At 43.2% G+C, this 18,446-nt stretch overlaps 1 protein-coding gene across 5 annotated transcripts in view; it reads right to left on the bottom strand.

Annotated features, from left to right (window-relative positions):
• Nucleotides 1-18,446, bottom strand: part of LIMCH1 (LIM and calponin homology domains 1) — a 265,674-nt gene that overhangs the window by 52,622 nt on the left and 194,606 nt on the right. For all 5 annotated transcript variants that reach the window (XM_088450569.1, XM_088450571.1, XM_088450570.1 and 2 more), the window contains exons 6-7: nt 13,717-13,827; nt 2,404-2,599 (exon numbers count right to left, since the gene is read on the bottom strand). In XM_088450569.1, the coding sequence (XP_088306695.1) occupies nt 2,404-2,599; nt 13,717-13,827 (307 nt within the window). The remainder of the gene's footprint in view (nt 1-2,403; nt 2,600-13,716; nt 13,828-18,446) is intronic.

Below are 18,446 nucleotides of genomic sequence, written 5' to 3'. Positions count from 1 at the left end.
CTATTAAAACCTTTCGTCTGTGCCAAACTGTACCGGAGAGGTAGGGTTTAGCCGATGTATGAATGTACACTGGAAACAAAAGCCCAGATTTGGAATTTCAGTAAATAAATGTAAAAAAAAAAACCAAAACTTTTTTTCAAATAGATATTGTAATACTATTTACGATTGAAAAAAATGCTTTATTCAAATTAGAAAAATAAAAAAAAAAAACTTTTTCATTGATTTTTTTTCCTCTCATCATCCTCCTTGTTAAATAGGCTTGAGGATACCAATCAAGGCCGAAGCCAGGAAAATGTATAATTCACAGGGGTTACTAACATCTCTGACAAATAACACCAGTTTTCACCAGAGGTAGGGCTTTCCACCATTTAATAAATAGACCAACCAGTGTTTAAAGATCCATATTTGTGGTATTATATAAACTACCATTCAAAAGTTTGGGGTCACCCAGACAATTTCATGTTTTACATGAAAACTGACTTATTTATCAAATGAGTGGCAAAATGAATAGAACATATAGTCAAGACATTGGCAAGGTTAGAAATAATGATTTTTTTTTTTTTAAATAATAATTTAGTCCTTCAAACTTTGCTTTCGTCAAAGAATGCTCCTTTTGTAGCAATTACAGCATTGCAGACCATTGGCATTCTAGCTGTTCATTTGTTGAGGTAAATTGAAGAAATTTCACCCCACGCTTCCTGAAGCACCTTACACAAGTTGGATTGGCTTGATGGGCACTTCTTGCATACCATAAGGTCAAGTTGCTCCCACAACAGCTCAATGGGGTTGAGATCTGGTGACTGCGCTGGCCACTCCATAGACAGAATAACAGCTGCCTGCTTCTTCCCTAAATAAATTTGGTGGCGTGCTTTGGGTCATTGTCCTGTTGGAGGAGGAAATTGGCTCCAATCAAGTGCTGTCCGGGTATGGCAAGGCGTTGCAAAATGGAGTGATAGCCTTCCATATTCAAAATCCCTTTTACCTTGTACAAATCTCCCACTTTACCAGCACCAAAGCAGCACCAGACCATCACATTACCTCCATCATGCTTGACATATGGCGTAAGGCACTGTTCCAGCATCTTTTCACTTGTTCTGCGTCTCACAAATGTTCTTTTGTGTGATCCAAACACCTCAAACTTTGATTCGTCTGTCCATAACACTTTTTGCCAATATTCCTCTGTCCAATGTCTGCTTTCTTTTTTGCCCATATTAATCTTTTCCTTTTATTGGCCAGTCTCAGATATTGCTTTTTCTTTGCTAATCTGCCTAAAAGGCCAGCATCCCGAAGTCGACCTCTTCACTGTAGACGTTGACACTGGCGTTTTGCGGGCACCATTTAATGAAGCTGCCATTTGAGGACTTGTGAGGCGTCTATTTCTCAAACTAGAGACTCTAATGTACTTGTCTTCTTGCACAGTTGTGCACTGGGGCCTCCCACTTCCCTTTCTACTCTGGTTAGAGCCTGTTTGTGCTGTTTTCTGAAGGGAGTAGTACACACCGTTGCAGGAAATGTTCAGTTTCTTGGCAATGTCTCACAGGGAATAGTCTTCATTTCTAAGACCAAGAATAGACTGTCGAGTTTCACATGAAAGTTCTTTTTCTGGCCATTTGGAGAGTATAATCGAACCCACAAATGTGATGCTCCAGATACTCAACTAGCTCAAAGGAAGGCCAATTTTACAGCTTCTCTAACGAGCAAACCCAATTTTCAGCTGTGCTAACATAATTGCACAAGGGTTTTCCAGGGTTTTCTAATCATCCATTAGTCTTCTAATGCGCTTAGCAAACACAATGTACCATTAGAAAACTGGAGTGATGGTTGCTGGAAATGGGCCTCTAAACACCTATGTAGATATTCCTTTAAAAACCAGACATTTGCAGGTAGTATAGTCATTTACCACATTAACAATGTATAGAGTGTATTTCTGATTAATCTAATGTTATCTTCATTGAAAAAAATAGAAATGTACTTATTTTTGAAAGAAAAGTACTAAGTGACCCCAAACTTTTGAAAGGTAGTGTATGCATCTGTATTTAGCTTTTATTTATATCTGGAAAAACAGTGAGATTAGTTACTATAACTACTTAAACTACATGACATAACATACATTATAAAACTTGGCATGAAACAAAAAAATAAATAAGTAGGATTTTAAGTACAGGGGGGAACGAAAAGTGTACCCCCCCTCTCCCCCTAATGCACACATACAGGCCAGTAATGGGGAGCTTTTCTCTGCCTATCCAGTGTTCTGCAAGGAAATTCCCCATCTGTCCAGCTCCACTTGCCGCTGTAATTAAGGCATGTATAACGCACGTTATTCTTGGACAACTAGAGAAGAGATACTGTGTAGATATTGGATCTTTGCAGAGGACTAGATTACAGATATTATTTGTCACTCACCATCGCTGCTTCCTCTCAACACCACATCTGGAGATGGCGTCTGCTGTGAGCGAGAACCAAAGGAGTCCAGGCTGTCGAAGGAATCGTCTCTGCCATGTCTTGGGGGAGAGAGAGAATCACTCCGCTCAGAGTCCCAGCAGTCTATATAGCCACTGTCACGGATGCTCCTCTTGGGACTATCGATTTCTTCATTTTCCTAGTGGAAAGGGTAGCACAGTGTCATTCTGAATGATGCACCCTAGAAGCCTTGCTTGCACATGACAGTCAGTAACACTGCAGTGTAATCATGCACTACCAATAAGATAAACTAGCCCTAAAAGGACGAGAGATGAGGCAGCAACAGCTCAGCCTCACTTCTGTATAGTCAGACACTGCTTGCAGAGCTGGGGATGGGGCCACATCACAGGCAGTAAGCTGCACAGAAAGAGAGCTAATATAGGCATGCATACATTTCTCCACCACAGCCCTCTTACTTGTAAAGGCTTTCTCCCCCACCATCCTGCCCCTCCACTGTAATTCCTTTCCCTCACCAGCTATAATTCAATTCCCCGCTTATTCTTTCTCTCTGCTGTAGTCTCTTACCTCACAGCCAGACACAGGCCCAGAAGTGATGTGATCATAGACAACACGCAGATGATCAGTGACCGTGACTGGGAGCTTGGCGCTGTGACATCACCTTGCAACGCCATGCTACTTGCCCTTCACAAGCAGCTATGAGCAGCAGTGGGATGTGTATAATCGCATGACACCCACCTCCCATGCCCTTCTGCCTTACAAGGTGAGCAATGTCAGGGAAGGGGACGAGAGGAAACAACCCTGCTTCCTACTGTCAGACAATCAGAAAAGGGTGTGTTTAATTATGCAAGTCTCTTGGCAGCAGGCTCCATTGAGGTGCAAATGTACCAAACGTTCCAAAGAGATGAAGTGGAGAAGTTGTGACCAGCAACCAATCAACTTCTAACTATCAGTTATCTAGCACAGTCTACAAAATGACAATTAGATGCTAATTGGTTGCTATGGGTAACTTCCACACTTTATCTCTTTCAAAGGTTTGATACATCTCCCCCTCAATGAGTGACAAAACTCCTTCGGGGGAAGATGTATCAACATTTCTAAAGAGTGAACAAGTGGACAATTGCCTTTAGCAACCAATCAGCTTCTATCATTTTATAGAACGTATCTGATAAATGCTAGAAGATGCTTGGTTGCTCTGGGGAACATCTCCACCAGTGATGTGCGGTGAGATCAATGGCTGGGGAGGCACACATGGAGATGAGTGAGTGCTGGGAGTCTGTCTCACCCCCTACTCACTAGAACTCTAATCTCATTACACTAAGCTTCAATGTCCATTGATGCTACCTGCATCACTGTGTTTTCTCGGCATCCCGGCAGTCAGAATACAGACACCCATAGATTAAGTGTACTAGCACTAACCCTAACCCTGACCCTAACTCTGACTCTCTGGTGCCTAAACCTAACCTCCCCCCCTAGTGCCTAAGCCTAGCTTCCCCCCTCCCTGCACCCTAAACCTAACGCTCCCCGGTGCCTAACCCTACCCCTAGTGCCAACCCCTAAACCTAAATCTAACCCTCTCCTAACTGCCGATACTTACGTTCGGGATGCCGGCAGTCGATAAACTGGTACCGGGATCCCGACACTGTCGGGATTTCGGCGCCGGTATTTAGACAGTCGGCATCCCGCACGCCGGGATGCTGACTACATCCCCTCTAAACAATGCAGTGCACTTCCTGGTCACATGACACATCCATCACCTTGCAACGCCATGCTACCTGCCCTTCACAAGCAGCTATGCGCAGCAGTGGGATGTGTATAATCGCATGAATGTCCATCAGTGCTCAAGGCAGGCTCCCCCATACTCAGTTGCATGCCTCTATTAGCTCTCTTTCTGTGCAGCTTACTGCCCATGGTGTGGCCCCATCCCCAGCTCTGCAAGTAGTGTCTGACTATACAGAAGCGAGGCTGAGCTGTTGCTGCCTCATCTCTCATCTCCCCGCAGTTCCAAAGAGCTCCACAAAGCTGGTGAGTGTTAACTATAAAAATTATTAGAATAAACAAAAAAGATGTTTATAAGTTATAAATATCTTCTTTGTAGTATTCAAATAATTTTTATATTAAATCTCAGGAGTGTGACAGGACTGCACATCCCTGATCTCCACATGTATACTTCTCCACTCTTGAGAAGGTCCCTGTCAGTGTTTTAGGCGTCCTGTATATTTTGGTGCTATGGCTGCTTAGTAGCAGCATCTGCCCTGTATGCATACTATATACAACAGCCTGTACTACCACTAGCGTAGCCCTAACAAAACTGGGCCTGATTCAGAGATGTACACTAATCACACAGCCGCTGCAGCTTCGCAATAATAAGCTAATGCCACAGAGGGCATCTTGTGTAAATAGACTCATCCTGCCAGATTCTCTAAGACGCAGCATTGGATCATCTGCGTGAACATTGGTTATCTTATGGCGCAGCATATCCACTACACGATTCGCTCCATGAGTGATATCGTGTAGTGTGTTTCCGGCAGTGGTGTGCTCAATGTCCTTAATGACATTGCCGGCACCCTACCTCTTCCCTGAACCTGCACAACCTGAAGAGCAGGTTCGGGCGATGAGCGACGTCAACGAACAGTGGCAGCGCGCATCGCTGGTCGTTGACAGCATATCCACTGGACGATATAATGAATGATTGAATGATAACGATATCGGTCAATTGTTCCTTATATCGTCTAGTGTATACGCGATTTAACCTTCAGGATGATTGGGGAATTCACACAGCCAAAGCCATTGAAGCTGCATCCAAGGACGCAGCCACTGACATCAGCACGCCCAGAAAGTGGTGGAGACATGCCCCCATATTCTGCAAAACTGCCTGTCGCCGCCCCTGCTCTGCCCCTAAACAACCACAGCCTGTCAATCAGGCTGCGGTGTCCAGGGCACTGCGAGTCCTCTTTCAGGATGAGCGCTGCACATATGCAGTGCGACATCTGAGCATGTGCAGATCTCACACCATCAAAGATGTCCATAAACCATTGGGTTTGGGTACTGTACATCTCTGAATTAGGACCATTGTGTGGATTTCTTGTAGAGAATTATATTTTTCCACCACTAGAAGGTGAAATTACAACAATTATTTGTAAATCAATTGTGAGGTGTTCATAACCCCCCCCCCCCCAAGATAATGACAATGTATATGCCAGCATAACACTCACTGTAACACAGCCCTCAGTGCCAGCTATTAGCTGCTGGAGATGGAAGGCTCCTTAGCTGACCCACACATCCTGAGCACAAGAACAATGGCCGTCTTATACTGTCCAGTACGGCTACATTTTTCCCAGGGCAAGCAGTGCCCAACCCAGAAGTGAAATTCAGCGGAGGAAAGGTCAGTAAGACATCCTCACTCTCGTATAATAAACCCCTTGTTGATTCCTGCATCACTTAAATAGCACAGACAAGAAAAACAAAATATGGTCACATAGCAACCTGTCTGGGCTTTGGGATGTGCAGCACTGTGTGAGGCAAAGTCTAAAAAAACTGTTATTTATTGCATGTAATATTAGATTAAATTATGTTGGATATAATATACTATTATTGTTATATATTAGATTAGACTAGGGGTGGGCAAGAAGCAGCCCTCCAGCCGTTGAACTACAAATCCCAGCATGCCTTGCCACAGTTTTAACATGGCCAAATAGCAAGAATCTTGCAGGACATTCTGGGATGTGTAGTTCTTCAGCAGCAGGGGAGGGCGCTTATTGCTCACCCCTATATTAGTCTATATTGTTGTTATATTAGATTATAGACACTTGCCTGATAAGCAATATATTGTTGTTATATTAGATTATATAAGGATTATAGACACTTGCCTGATAAGCAATGTGAAGGTTTATAGGTCTGAAAACAAGGGCTAGGTGATGAGGCCATGCACGGAAAGTGAAGAAAACTTATTCCCAACTGGACGAGGCGCTATTTTTATTTGTTATCCGTATAAATCTGAAGCTGAGGAATACCAGACCAGATGAGCTTTGTCACTTAGCAAATGTAATGTTACGCAACACTTTACATTACAGCAATTTAAAAGTATTATAAACACGAAGAAAAGTGTCAAATACATAAGGGAACAATTAATAAAATTGTGCCATAACAAAAACTGAATGCAGTCTTAATTCTTCCATTATAAATCTATATTCTCTTCTGACTACAGCCACCACTGCGCGTCCTCATCCTTTCATGCCTTAGTTTACAGCAATGTTCACCTTTTGGATTTACCTTCCTGTGTGTTTCTTCTGTCTAGATGAGGCCTGGTCAGCCTGTGGCTCTCCAGCTGTTGTGAAACTACAAGTTCCAGCATGCTTTGCCTCAGTTTTGCTAGTAAGAAATGTGTCAGGGCATACTGGGATATGTAGTTTCATAAAAGCTGGAGAGCCACGGATTGGCCAGGTCATTGTCTAGATAATCTCCCCTTGCAAAAGCCTGACTGCTTCTAAATTGGTTTTAGCAACTGCCATTTTGTGTGTCGTTGTGTGTGAGGCATGGGGTCAGTAGCTGGAAGGAGTGCTGGTCCTTGTAGTGCCACATTGGAGGGTCTTGGGGTAACTTAGCAACTAAGCTCCACTTACCAAAAGGAACCCACACTTTAGTTAAATAGCTTTTTATGTCCCATTATATCGTCCGAAGCTTCTCCTTCACAAACCTGATGGGTCCTATACCATCTATTCCCACACCCTAATTTGTTCTGACTAATTTACCTCCATTGCGTCTGACCGCTGCCAAACTCTCTCACAGGCCTTATTCAGATTACTGTGCACACGAAATTGCAAAATGCGACCGGAAATTAATTTGCATTTTTGCGCCCAATTCATACACAGTTACATATGCAAATCTCTAATTGCGACTCCCTCCTCTTGTCATACTTGGGTGAGATTAGACAAATTCGGACTTGAGTCGTGGTTTCAGAATACAATTGAAAATTTTTAAAAATAACAGTACATAATGAAAACCCATTACTTTCATCACCCAAATAGAGCAAACCATGGGAGATGTATTAGAGTGGCATGGATCGTGCCACCATAGCTCTTCCTGCTTCGCTTCTTTACCAAGGCGAAGGAGGAAGCAGTACCGACAATATGTATAACCATCTCATCTGCCAGAGTGGGGAAGTAAAAACTCACCCCTCCGGTGATCCCTGACAGAGCCCACAGCACATCAGCCTAGTGCTGATACACTGTGTCTCACCTCCCGGCCAGCTCCACTGGGCATGCGCGAGATCTTGCAAGCATCGCGAGATCGCCCATGCACAGCCTGGAGCCCAGCAGCCGCCGCAGCCACGGACAATGCTGTCCCTGCTGTGGTGGGGCAACGACAGCTACAGTTGTCGAAATTGATAGCTGCAGCTGTCGGTACGGTCAGTGCCACCACATTGGGTGGCACATCGTCGCACTGTCTTGTAGATAGCAGTGCCGATAAATGACAGAGGTGCATAGCGCCTCTGTGGATACTAATAAACCCCCATATTGCCCCTTTATACATCTCCCCCATAAGAACCCAAGTGGATTGGTGCATCTGCAATGCTCATCGAGGCAGAAGCAGTGGCGTAAGACCATCAGAGGGGGTGACACCAAAATTTTGGTGTCAACCCTTGGGTGGATGTGTCATCCACACTGTGCTGGGAGATTGTGGGGGCTGCCCAACAGCTCCCAGAGCACCGGGCAAGCCCGCAGCGTGATGACAATAAGGACGTGACACACATTCACACCCCAGAACAGTCAGTATGGCCTTGTGGGTGCTAAGTCATTCCCCATGTTGTTGGACAGCACATGTGCGCAAAAAAAACCCCACGATGGCGCACTGGGTGACACCAAGTCTAGTGATGCCACTGAGCAGATGCTAAAAAAAAAATAAAAAAATAAAAATGTCTAGAATATACGTTTAATCTTCCCCATCTCCAACTGAGGAAGAAGGATTATTTGTGTTTGTAAAAAGAGTATGTATCAACTCTACACTTACACCAGGATCAGAGCACACGCAACGCTGACCCCTTTAGGAGGCTTCATGACAGTCGCACTTTGCGACTACTTGTCCTTACTGTGCTTTGGCCATGACTGTGCACCCACTGAGTCCGTAGGCCAGACCACTTCCCTCCCCAGTCTGGGCCCCTAGTCGCGTACACAGTCTCAACTCACCTCTGAGACTGAAAAAAGGACACAAATTATGAAAAGTAGTGCAATGCAAAAATCGCAACCCGACAAAATAAAAACTCAAATACCGTTTCAGACTGAGGGGGTCTATGTACTAAGCCTTGGAGACAGATAAAGTACCAATCAGCTCCTAACTTTAATTTTTCAAACAGAGCCTGTAAAGTGTCAGAGGTTACGATGTGTGCCCAATGATGCGATCCACGACCCGATGGCAAACATATCGGGCGGTTCCCACACACGCAGTGATCCGGTGTCGACCGCCCGATATGCCCCCCCCACGTATAGCCAGCATGGGATCATAAATCGCTTCTCCAGATCTCTTGTGTATGCGTGCAGAAAGATCTGGAGGAGCGACGGACAACCCCACAGGAGCGCGCAGTTGACGATATCATGTCCACACAGCCACGAGCAGTCTCCAACTGCAGCTCAGCACACGCTGTGTGCTGGGCTGCTGTGAGGGAGGGGGGAGCGGCGTTGGACCCGGCCCCCCGCCGGGTCCCTCAGGAAGCCCGGGCCCGGGTAATCTGTACCCGCTCCCCCCCCCCTCTCGGCGCCCCTGCTAATTAGTTCGTACTTTATCGCTCTTCAAGGCTTAGTACATAGACCCCTATTTCTGAATAAAGTCCACAATCTTTAAAGTGAAATTAAAATGTAAACATTCTGCTAAATGCCAACAATAGGTTTAGGCTGCGGGAGGAGAAAATTAGTGTTAGGCTATGGCAGCAAAGGGTTAGGGACTAGGAAGAGGATTAGGGGTGTTACTTACCGATGTATGACAGCCGGAAGTCATTACCACATGACTGCCGGACCCAGGAGACACGGAAACAGACACGAAAACAGTTAACTAATCGTTGCACCGCCGGGACGGTTTTGTCAACATTCTAAACATGTCGACATTTCACCTGTGTCGACTAGCTGAATATTGAGAAAATATAACAAACCCCTTGCTGTTACGTCATACATGCTGTATGTCTCACCATACAAAAAATGATCTATGTATTAGGCAAAGAACAAATAAGATCTCCCCCAAAATCTCTTATTATAACAAGTAAACCTAATTAATTATGGCCTGATCAGGAACAAAGAAATTACCATAGTAATGTGTCCAGGGTCCGTCCCAAAGATAAGTTTTTTTAAGATAACATGTGACCCCTCCCTAGCCCAATGATGAAAGCACTAGGGCTTCCCCAACACCTCTGGTGGGGTTGGGTACGGGATCTCGGCAGTCAGGATGCAGATGGGCAGAATACCAACAGCGGCATCCCGACAGTCAGAATCCCAACAGAATTTGGTAACCCTTACCGTAACCATTCCTCCTAACCCACCTTTCCTGCAGCCTAACCCGAACACCAACACACACAGCCTAAAACAGCCTAACCCTCCTCCTACTGCCTTACCCTAAACCTAACCCTAATACCGTCGGGATGTCAGCGGTCGTGGTCCTGGCACCGGGATTTTGACCGCCAGCATCCTGACAGTCAGGATGCAGACTACATCCCCTCTGGTGTGGTAGGTGTGGGATAAGAAGGAGTTCAATTATATAAATTTCATTTTTTTTCTGGTGCACTAGTGGTACCAGCAAGCATGCTGGCACTTGTTGAACTGTACTTGCGCTATGCTGAAGCTCCCTTTTAATCCCTGTTCCACCTCTGTAGTAAGTACTGTATAAGATACAAGGAAGTCCACATACTCAGTACGGAAAGGCATAGTTTATGCAAATAAATGGACTTATGTACAACTAATCATAAAGGGCCTATGTGTTTATAGCCATCCTATTTACACATATTGAAAATGAAAACAGTACACAAAAACGTAACCAGCAAGTCATCTGTAAACACATCACACTTGTAATGAGAAAAACAATGTTGATCAATCGATAGATAGGATAAAACAAAAGGTTTGGGAAATAGCTTATGGGATGGGTAAATGAAAATCCAGGATGTTTTATATCATATGTATACCCTGAACATCCACTTGGGAGATATATATGTATGTGTTCACAGGCATATTGACATAACTAGGAACAAAATAAAATGCTTTGGGATTGGTTTATTGAGGATACTGGCGTTTTTTTTAATTAAATTACAATTTTTTATTTTTCCAGTTAGCTTCAAAACAGGAAACAAAACCGTGAAACAATTTCAGGAATTAATAAAACAAGCGACTAAATACTTGCTTACAGTATGGTAGCAGCTAGAAATCTTTTATCATCTTGTACTTTGGAAAAGGATCAGTACCATTTGTCTGAACACCGGTACCTTTTCTTTAATTATTATCATTATCATCATTTATTTATATGGTGCTACAAGTGTTCCGCAGCACCTTACAATGTATATAAACAAGAGAAGATTAATATAAATAAAAATAGATTTTAATAGAAATAAAAGCACAGATACTGGCAAATATGTATGCAGGGCTGCCAAGAGAAATCTTGGGCCCTGGTACAACCTCTTCCCGGGGCCCCCCCTTGAGGGGGTGTGGTCACAACAACTGAGGAGGATTACTGTGATGGCATGGGATTATTGTGATGGGCCGGTAACACCATGGGGTGCATGTCACACACAACCTCTAGGGGAACAAGCTGCACCCTGTGTGTGTGTGTTCGGGATGCTGCAGCCAGCGGGGTACAAGACACAGTGACAGCAAGCAGCAGCACACTGATAGAACTTCTGCTTAGTTGTCAGTGACAGGGCAACTGCCAATGTTGCTGCATGTGACATGCATGTTACATGTACTGTTTGTTTATACTGTTTATACACTGATGTGGGTGTGTTCTTGGTCATATACAGCACCCTCCCTAGCCTTTCCCCTCCATAGGCAAAGGCAGGAGGCAGTTCTATTTGCCCTGAAATTCCATCTACTACCAGGCCTATACTATAGGCCACCTACTGTATACTGTTAATTATTAATACTATATTACAAACACTATTGAGGATCTTCTACTGCTCCCCAAGAATATATTCTTGCTCCAGTGCTCCACAGAGCAGGGGACCTAAATTGTGGAATGGTGCCCACATCCGGGAAGAAAGGCTTACCTTACTGCCGAATCTAATGGCTTACTGTTGCACTGGCCTTTTATATGTATAAAGCATAACATACACAGACTTATAGATGTGCTAATTATGCCCTATTCATTGGCTGGCCACACTCACTCTGAAATCAAGCATTTGGAAACCCATTCTAGAAATCCTGCATTTGCAACCCCCACCCCAACCCCACAGCAGCATTGAGCTGGTGTCTGCCGATGCCCTGGGATATTTACCTGGCTGTGGGCTTCCACGGGCCAGTCTCTGCAGCCAGCCACTTCCCCAGGTTACTCACTCTTTGTTTCCCCTATTTCCTAGGTCCAAAGTCTTCTGCTTTGCAGCAGCTGTTCCTCTCTATGAGCTGGGTCTCCACCTCCAAACAGCAGGAGGGGCGGCAGCCATACACAGTGGATGACATTTCCGGGAGATAGGGCAGGGTGTGTCCCGGGTACCCCATAATTTTGTGAGTGGGCCCTCCCCTGTAATTTTGGGATAAATAATGTGCTATTGCGCGTGTGATCATCACAGTATTTATATATATATTATATATATAATACATAGTTATCCATACATTTATATATATAGGGCCTGATTCAGAGCCGTTCGCTATTTGTGGTCGTTCGTTTAAAAACAAGGGGTGGCTATTCAAATGATCCGTACGCACATTGCAGTCTGTTCACACCTCTAAGTCTGAACGAGCGAGCAAAACATACGCTCGTTTATTTGTTAAAAACGCCCCCTGGCCGCTCGCACCATACGTCATGTCCGCTTTTTATTAGATTAATCGAGTACATCGACCAGCGTATGAACTGCTCGCTATTCTTGTGGTTGGTGTTTGCTACCACAAATTTGCGAGCAGTTCTGGCTATAAAATAACCCAGTGACGTGGTCAATGACGCTGCTGTTTTAAATATACACACCCATAAAACGCCCGTTTTGACCTTTAAGCACGCCTGCGTTCGGATCTCCACTCCCCATTTTCAAGCTCCTTCCCCTGTTACCACCCACATACGCCTCATTCTGTCACTCAAAATAGCAGGCCCTCGCTATATTGCGTACCAACGATTTTCGGCCGCACTGACTGGTTCGCGCATGCGTACTAAAAACCGTACGCATGCGCAGATGTGCAAACATCGCTCGGAACGAGCGTACTGCCGCTAACGAGCGGCTCTGAATGAGGGCCATAGTACATACACACATATCTATACATATGTATATATTGTCATTGCGCTCTTCCCTCGGACCGATCCGACGGACAAACTCTGCTGCTGACACTGCGCGGCCACGTCCACCCAGCTGCCCTGCTTGTCCCTCCCAGTGCAGTGCCCGGAGCCTGGAGGAGAGATTCGCGAGATGATGATGTCATCATCTCGCGAGACACAGCAGTAGCTCCGCAGCCCTGTGGCAGCTGCACAAGAGCACAGTGCAGTAGTGCAGAGCTAGGAAGATTCATGCTGGCCAGTGACTCACCCGACCTCCCCCTCCTCCCGGTCCGCTGCCCGCTGCTCACCCGCAGAGGCTTATTTAAAGTGAATGACTGACAAAAATGTAAATATAAAATAAAAAAAAAGTGAATGGAACTGGTGTGGTCCGGGCCCCTTGGCATTCCCGGGCCCAGGTAATTTGTACCCGCTCCCCTTCCCCCTCTCGGCGCCCCTGTATGTATGTACAGGTATTTTTACTTCCTAAAGAAAGCAGCAGAGCAACTTGCAGACAAATAATGTTCTGGTGGTGGGGATGTATTATGCCTTTGAGAGAGAGAAAATGTGGAAGTCACCCATAGCAACCTATCTAGCGCAGCTGATGCAATGACACTTTAGAAGCATGGGCAAATTCTCATCATTATCTCTATCAAAGATTTTATGTGTGTGTGTGTGTGTGTGTGTGTGGTGTGATAACCTCTACTTTTATGAAAGTTAAATTTTCTGATCACTGTATACTGAGTTATTGAACCAAATACAATACTGTTCGTCATATAAAACAGTGGAAATTACAGATTTTTACTTCGAGAAATAAAAACATTTGGCTTCTATAGCAAGTTACTGGAATTACAAGTACATATATAATAATACCTTTCTCAGCTGCGCCAATAGCCCCTCAAACTCTTTCAAGTCCAGATGATTTCCATTGTAAGACGCACAGCTGTTTGCTGCTTTTCCAAGCCAATAAACTGTAACTAGTACCTGTGGCAATAAATAGGGTTAAAAAACGCAAACTGAATACGATTCACAGCATTTGGAACCACAAAAACCTGGTTTACAATGCAGAAAAATTTAACAGGATGAAAAAACATATTAAAATAAGGGTAACAATTTTTATCTGACACGATCCTTGAAACATCAGGAATTTATTAATAACAAAAAAAATGTTGGAATATGATTTTACACCATTGTCCAGCACTTTGATAAATGTCCAAAGCAATGTCTTGCTGCCATTAATAAAACCTATAACGTCCAGTTTTAGTGCTGGTGCATGAGAATTATTGCCAGCATCAAGTTAAGGCTCTGGTTATTACTATATGATGCGCTGCACATGGCTAGTCACTGGGTTGTGATGGATTCCATGCATGTACCTGATACTGGATAGGAAGGGTGGAGTAAGGATATAGTATTAGTCTCAGCTTTCAAATATGTTTGAGATTAGATAACTTGACTCACAGAGAAATACAATCTGTCAACACCACTCAGGCCACTTTATCAAGCAATTATTACCATCGCCTAGTCAGACTGGTTTAGAAAAGCAGGAGACACCTCATCAGTTACATGATCCCCAGGGGGCGCCAAAGCAAACACTGCATACAATAAATCAGTGTAAAGGTGAAAGTTAAAAGAAGTATCCTACAAATATTGCATTACTGAAGGATGAGCCTAGGGTTACATGATTGTCTGTAGTCAATAAAGGATATATAGATACATGTACACTTCACTTTTTGTAATGCAGATACAGTGGCCACAAAAAAAAGTTTCGCACCCTTTGTCATTTTCAAATTAAATTTTTCGCATCATGGAATTTTATCACTGATCAACACAAAATAATCTGATGTGTAAGAAAAAGTTTTAAAGTTGTTTGTGGGTTGTTGTTTTTTTAAGCAAAACAAACTTCAAATCTGACAATTGAGTGCACAAGTATTCACCACTTCACCTGGTGCAATGATGTGTCTACAGATAACCCAAGACTAATTGGTTGGCGGCTATCATGCAAGTGTCACAAAAAATCCAAAACAAAGCACCAGTTGGACACAGATCAAAAGTGTTGTTTCAAATACTTTGACGTTTGCACAGAAGCAGAGTGCACCATAAAGAGAATATGACAAAACACTGATTTGTCAAGAAGAGGCCGTCCTTCACAAAGGACCATCTATGTGAAAAAAGCTCTTGTAGGAAGACCATCAAGAGGTCTATGGCAACTGTGGCATCTATGAGAAGGCTACAGTCTTGGAGCCTTTTCAATTCACACAGTCTGCCATGGAAGAGATGGGAGAAATGGTCCATAGACGGTAAGCCAGGGTGGCAAAAAGAAAACCATTGTGAGAAAAGATTACATGAAATGTGACCTGGAGGAACATTCCTGAACCCTTTGAACTCAACACTAGGTGCTATGCTTGCCAACATCCTAACACCATACATCATGACAAGAACACTCAATATCCCTTCTATAAAGCATGGTGGCAGGAGCATAATGCTGTGGATGCTTCAGCAAAATTAAAAATAGAGGCAACAAGATACAGACAAATCTTAGAGCAAACCTGTGGCAGTGACCCAAGACTTGGAAGAAGATTACTTTTCCAGCAGGACAGTGGCCTAAATCATAAAGCAAAAAGCCCACTGGTGGCTTAAAAGACAGAACTCAAAAACCAATGTTCTGGTGTGACCCAGTCAAAACCCATAGAACTTGTTGCAAGCCATTTTTCCTTCTGGATTGTATCTATATGTGTTTTCAGATTTTTTTTGCATATCAATATTCAATGATGTACGAAAGTTCTACTCAGATGTTTTCTTAACTGTGCTCAATAAACGAATATAAAAAATAATAAAAAAAATTGTATTATCAGTTAAGAAAAATCTTTTTATTTTACAATACAGAATATTTTGTGCTTATTAATGTTAATGAGAATTCACCAAAAAAATAAAATAATAAATTTTTTATCCATGATGTAAGAAAATAAAATCGAACGGGGGCGATTAGATTTATAGCCACTATATACCTACACGGTATACCAGTGACCTCTCATAAGCCAGTAGACGCTGCAACCACACACTTGTCAAGCTACAGCAAGGAGCCCTTATGAAACCAATTTAAAATGTTACAGACAGTAGGAATAAGCATTATAAAAAATTTCTTTTTCTAAATGATCTATAATGCATGCAAAACACTTTTTGTCCTTTTTATTTTAGTTTTTTTAATTTTTAAAATATCAAACTCTTTTCAAGTATGAGACACCCACTCAAATAATTACAAATAATAAAACCTAATTAGAAAATGTATGTAGCATGACACAAAGCATATTTCCCCTAAAACATTTCATACGGGACACATTACCTTAGTTTATGTGAATACAGTATGATGAATTGTATTCATTGTTTTAGGAAGGTACGATCACGCACACAAACATAATAACAAAACCAAAAAAAAATTTATATATGTACCGTTCTGTTCCGGTTATGTAAACATTTTAAAAACTTTTAACCAAGGACTTAGCAAAAAAAACAAAATCACAAGTATATTTAGCTTCCAACTTTTTGTCAATAGGGAACAGCTGCAGCCAATATGACTGTGCACAAATGTGACTTTACGTCTATTGGAATCAGCAGGTTAACTGCAAAGACGTCTGAGAACACTGCGGCACATGACACATGAAGAACTGATGAGCTGGGAAATGAGGAAACGTTAGAAGTAGATGAGGGGGGCTGGATACCTGAAATGAAAGGTGAATTGCTATTCAGACTTGGCGGTGCCATGGGGCTTAGGACATACAGACTGGAGAGAGTTACACAGCCTCAAGTGTGCAGAAATTTCACGCGACATGACAATATTAAACAGCTGATGTAAAACTTCCTGTCAATGATATCATTTAATGGGCAGCTATTTATGCTATATACTCTAGAATAGACGGCTCTGACAGCTAGAAGGCGAGAGAGCTACAGCGGGGGATTTCTTCTCTCCATTATTTTATTAAAATATTTACCTTTTAGATTTTATCACAATCACCTTAATTCTACTGTAACTCCTGGAATACTATCCCACCCATTATCTTATACATTCTGACAGGATGTCATCTGCAGACATCAGAGTCTGAGGACTTCGGATATCCCAGTATGCAATTCACTTTGGAGATCAACTTTGGTGGCCAACATTCAATAGCAGTTATTTCGCAACCTTGCATTTTCACAATGCTGTTTCCAAGACACCAAAATATAATAACTAAACATAAAATATGGGCTGTGTGCCCTCTGTGTGAACTAGATGTACTGTTTAAATTACTTCAATATTCCTTTCATTGGAACCCTGACAAGTTCTGATGGATGAAGTGATCCTCTCTTCACCTGCACTCATTGTTACCATATTGCAGCCTTTATCATGCACGGTTTGGCAACCACTGGTGGTTTATGCAAACAGCTTCCATCAACATAAGTAGATGGAAGGAAGTAGGGCAGCAGCCTCTGTGCGCGGTCCTGCAGGAACCTGGCATATAAGATCAATTCATGGCGATCCTTTCCCATCAATTACATTCATTAATGCTTCTTCTGGCATACATCAACAGGGAATTACAGCCAATTGGATTAGTGCTCAATCCCTTTGTTAAAACCGTTCTGTAGACAAATGTGAACATTGGTTTGAAAGAGGAAAAGTCAGATCTGGTATGGAAAGTTACATAGGGAATGACAGCTCAGCCAGGAACCAGCCGTCCAGGGAATGAACGAATCTGACTTTCAGCAGGCTCAGTTTTGGAAATGATTTGCCCCAGTGAACCATGAGAGGCGAGTTATAGCACATCATTTAATATGAGTTACTGTAGAGAAATAATTGCTCAGCTCCTGGCAAGCTCCATTTGTACAGTGTTCCCATATTTGCCAGAAGGGGCGGGTTGCTAATCTCTTCCAGATCATGCAGCATAAGTGTCACTTCTGCCAGATCAAAATTAGGTGTGTTTGAAAAGGGCCGTCTAGTAGAAGTGAAATAGCTGAGGTCTGGTACACAGTTTTGCAGTTCCATCGCAAGCTCCCTCCCACCAGACAAAAAGAACAGATTTTTGAAGTGTAAAGTGGTGTTTAAATATATAATATATAGCTCCCATATTTCCTTTCCCTAGGAAAGGACATCGGGGGCTAGTTGTCGAATGGTGACTAACCACTGCATCAGAGCCATTCCATGGAAATACCATCCCGATGGTCCACAAATGCACAAGAATTCCGGGATAGCACATGCGCAGTAGAGACCAGCGGCTGCTCTGCGGCCGGGACACATTTTTAACAGCTGCATTCTGCGCGATTCTATGGCGGCTAACATCTGAAAGCCACCACCAAATGAAGAAACCACTACAATTACAATAAAAACACTGCTTACTGTAAACCATTGCCATTCGAGGTACATCCCTCCCCCTCCCCAGCTATTATTTTATAGTACAACAGTTGTACATCCCCTTGGGTGTTTACAATGTGCTAATGTTGTCATAGTTACAGAGCTGGCAGCCGGGTCGTGTGCGGAGGGACCGATCGACAAGGGATTTGCCAAAAATAGAAAAGCAGGTAAACACAATTGTAATGACGCTTCATTAAAAATGCATTTTGAAATTAACAAAAAT

Source organism: Taudactylus pleione, unplaced genomic scaffold (genome assembly GCF_031769625.1).
Source record: "Taudactylus pleione unplaced genomic scaffold, aTauple2 ptg000519l, whole genome shotgun sequence".
NCBI classification, from domain to species: domain Eukaryota; kingdom Metazoa; phylum Chordata; class Amphibia; order Anura; family Myobatrachidae; genus Taudactylus; species Taudactylus pleione.
The sequence above is the reverse complement of the archived record's forward strand: the minus strand, read 5'-3'. Positions and strand labels throughout refer to the sequence as shown.